This window comes from Oryzias melastigma, linkage group LG20, assembly GCF_002922805.2.
Source record: "Oryzias melastigma strain HK-1 linkage group LG20, ASM292280v2, whole genome shotgun sequence".
Classification (NCBI taxonomy): Eukaryota; Metazoa; Chordata; class Actinopteri; order Beloniformes; family Adrianichthyidae; genus Oryzias; species Oryzias melastigma.
In genome coordinates this window covers 19,845,858-19,849,925 of record NC_050531.1, presented here as the reverse complement: position 1 = coordinate 19,849,925, position 4,068 = coordinate 19,845,858, and the positions used below count along the sequence as shown (strand labels likewise).

The 4,068-nt window shown below is 40.4% G+C and overlaps 1 protein-coding gene across 4 annotated transcripts in view; it reads left to right on the top strand.

The window, feature by feature from the left end:
• Positions 1-4,068, top strand: part of LOC112151248 (E3 ubiquitin-protein ligase HECW1) — a 78,623-nt gene that overhangs the window by 7,844 nt on the left and 66,711 nt on the right. The window contains exon 2 of one of the 4 annotated variants that reach the window (XM_024280047.2): positions 1,551-1,608. The exons of 2 other annotated variants lie outside the window; for them this stretch is intronic. In XM_024280047.2, coding sequence (XP_024135815.1) covers positions 1,582-1,608 — 27 coding nt within the window. In that variant the 5' untranslated portion in view covers positions 1,551-1,581. Of the gene's footprint in view, positions 1-550; positions 1,609-4,068 lie in introns of those variants that run through there. One more of the 4 variants, XM_036217372.1, reaches the window with a different exon arrangement.

Sequence of the window (4,068 nt, the reverse complement as noted above, 5' to 3'; positions counted from 1 at the left end):
TCTGTAGGCTAGCAGTAGGGTATAAAAAGGGTCAAAGGTAAGGGCTGGAACCAAAGGCTGGAACTGGGATTTGTCCTTAATCTCCCTTTTGTAAAACACTCTGCAAGTGTTCTCCTCACTGTTTGAGTGGAAGGTATAACATTTCCTCTTCTCAGAAAGCCCTGTGATCCTTTCAGGCTCTCACAGGAGTTTATGTAAGTCTTCGTGCTCACGCTCCCTCAGTGGATATTCTTGAGTGAGGGCACCAGCTTCTGTCAACTCCTTGCAGATTTGGTCTTGAAAGCTGACACTCACTTGGCAGATTTCGAGAAAATCACAAACAAGGCAGACAGCATTTCAGACCAGTTATGGCTACAGCAAAACCTCTTACCAATCAAGCTAATTAACACTAAGTTATACACATAAATTATTCATTTAAAAATGCTTTAATCACAATAATAACATTTTGTTTCTCAGTGGTCTTTTTAAATAGTTTAAAGCCGTGTTATATTTGTTGATGAAGCTTATTTTTTTCCACAAATCTGATTTCTGCTGACCGAATAGTTACTTCTTTTCTGCGGTATTAGGTGTTTCCTCAGCTGATCCTTTAATCTGCAAACCCCATTTTCAAATGGTTATTATGTGATATGTAGATATGAATTTACAACATCTGGTGAGGCCAGCAGTGGCAAAAGGATTCAAGACAGAGGCAGAGGTAAAGCCTTGGTCACATGCACAGGGGTTGACCCGTACGATGCTGCAGGTTTTTGGGTTGTCTGGGCTTGTAAAGAGTTGTAGACAAAGGGTTGAATGTTAAGGGGAGTACAGGTGGATCTGGAAGTTTCCATGAGGCTCATACGGCCACCTCAATGGACGTCATGAAAATGACGTGAGTGGTAAGTCTTTTGTGAAGTATTTGTAAGGCCACTGATGCTATTGTACAGGGCCGTCTAGTCATTATTAAGGTGTGAGGTTTGCCCCCTTACTGACTCAACATATCAATTTGTTTGGATCTGTTTCACACACAAAAGACTATATACGGGGCACTGTGCAGTTGACTGCTTCCACAGTGAATCTTTAAGTGTCTGTGTACCTCTCTGTTTGTCTTGTTCTGGGTTGTAATGAAAAACAATGCCCCCCAATTTTGTCAGAAGAATTAATAAATTAATTACAAAATGAATCTTGGGCTTTTTTGAGCTCCTGAAAAAGCGAAGGAACACATTTTCCCATTTCAAGTCATGTGCTGTTGTTCTGGAGATGTGGATTTTACCCCATACACTATGATCTAAACATTTTGTTTGTTCGTTCATGGAGTTTAAAAGACTAACTTTTTTCTTTGGCTGTCAAATGCACCATCATCAGACAATGCTACTGTGTTCTCCATGTTTCTGTCACTGTTGTCTGTCTGTTTCTGCTTCTTTGTTCATATTTCAATCTGATGAAGTATGAAGGGTTAAAGTTGATGCACAAATGCTGTCACCTGCTACATTGGCTGCCTTTGTCTTTCTTTTTCTTTTTTTTTTGTTCTTGTGGTTTGTAACACGCCACCCTTCTCCTCCCACTTCCTTCAGGTTTTGGTCTGCTTTGGGTTGACTGGTCATTATGCTGATGCAGCTCTGTAGTTTCAAGGTCAGTGCCCCCTCTTCCCTGCTGTCCAACACCCACCGCCGTCTCCATTTCCATTTACCCCACACAGCATGGTCAAAAACAAAATGTTAAACCTGACATCACAATTTCATCTCATTTCAAGGAGCTCTGTTTGCAAAATGAACTCATTAACAAACACAAATCCACCGTTAGCATAGCATGATCTATGTGGGTTTGCATGCTGCATCACTGACTGCACTCACAAACTCCTTCAGCATTTAGATCAGTCAGTCAAGGCTGGCAGATTTGTGCCCTGGAGCTGCTTTTCAACTGGAGCATTCTCTGATCCTGTCTGAGCCCCCGCCACGATAAACCACTCGTCAGTACCGATCTGCTGCCAGAGATGCTGCAAGTTGCCAAAAATCCAAGCAAAAGTAATAGACATTGTCAGCTTTTCTCTTAAATCAGTGCTTCAACCTTAAAAAAAAAAAAAAAAAAAAAAAAAAAAAAACCTGGGGTGTGTTCACACTGGACACATTTTGTTCACTTAAGGTAAACCAGAGTTTGTTTCCCCGATAAACTGGAATAAATATCCAGTCTGAATAAACCCAAGCGGATCCTGGTTCAGGACCTAAAGCTGCTCTCTGACCCATCGTGTGAGGTGGTCAGTACCAATCGGACTGAACTCAGGTTCGCTCTGAGTTTCTTTGCTCTTAATAGGTGCTGGGATCAGATTGGAACAAGCAAAGCAAAAAGCTACCGTAGCCGGGCATTATGGGATGTAAACGGAGTAGGAAGGTGTTGCAACCATGAGCCGTGGACCAACGTGGAGTAACGATGAGACTCAGCAACTCACTGAAATGTGGTCAGATGAATGCAGACTCATTAAAACTTTTAACATGCTACACATTGCTTCTCACACTATTTTCCCGACGATCGATATGTCATAGACACTCATCAGTGTATCTTCTAAATCCTCGTCTCCTCAGCAACCACCTTGCAGCATGCCTCCATCATACCAAAGTATCAGTTAAAATCACTGCAGTTGATGTTGATACAGACGTTCAAAATTTGTCAGCGAAATATAAAGTTTGAAGAAGTGAACTATCCTGACAAGAAATGCCGTGTAGGATTTCCATTATTGTTTCTTTCGCTGCTTTGCCCCGCCTTCATAATTCCTGACCAATGAGTGAGGAGATCTTTAGTCACGTGCTTTTGTTTAAAAACTTCGGTTTAAAACCTCGATCCGGACAAATTAAGCAGACTCAGTCCGGACCAACAGACTTTTCCTGTCTGAATACACCGATCGTGACTAAAAAGTATTCTATGAACACGGATGCATGTAATTGGCGCAGCAAACCATAAGACGCATTAAGCAGAACAAGTGTCAGAGATACTTTATAAACTGCTTTCTGGAACTTGTTTGTCACACGCTACACATTGGCCATGACAGAAGCATCCTCGGAAAGTATTAATAATATCTGTTACTCCCATCCTTGTTTGAAACACCCAGACTGATACTGCTAAAACTAACATTACTGTGACTACAACATTGTTGGTAACACATAAAAAGCAATCTGATGATGCTACACGCTAGCCGTGTCAGCATATACACAAAATCTTCCAAACTTCGTAAAAACACACTTACATGTTTACATTTGTTGTTCAACAAATGATGGTATAATATGTAAAATCTCACCTATTCACAATATATTAACTATACTTGAAGTGCTTATGAGAGTAAGATGCTTTTTTGCTGAGAGTTTAGAACTAAACCTCAATACGATCTTTGGAATGATGATAAATAATGAGAGCATAAACAAATGCATTTTTTTAATCTTTGTTTAAAGTTAATTAAATTATGATTATAGTCATGAATCAAATTCAAGGTTACTCTGTATTCTGGAAGGAATTCTCATCCCTAAATAAGAGATGCCTTTGATAAATTCCAGTTTTTTGCAACCACTGAATCCCAGGTTGCTGGAGCCTATCCCATCTCCTATTGGATGAAGACGGGGTACACCCTGTACAGGTTGCTTGTTGCATGTCCACACAATCACACTCAACATTCACACCTATGGACAATGTAAAGTTATCAATTACTGTATGAAGCATGTTTTTTGACTGTGGGAGGAAACTAGGGTGACTAGAAGAAGCCCAAGGAGAACCTACAAGTTCCACAGAGAAAGGTCCCAGCTGGGATTTGAAACTGGGCCTTTTCACTGTGAACTAAGAGCATTAGTCATTACTCCAGTGGGCTGCCCCCACATTTAACCATTTAGGGTTTCCGAAAAAACTTTGTTTTTTAATAAATAGATGTCAGCACGTTTCCAAGTTTCCATCAGGACAGTAGCCAGATAATAAATAACTACTGAGACGGGGGTCATCGGAGTTGTGTGACACCAAGACATCTGAAGACATCTGAAAACAACTTCTATCTAAAATGGAGAATTCTTTCTAGATTTTGAGTGACTGATGTTTTCAAAGTAAGGAGATTTGTTT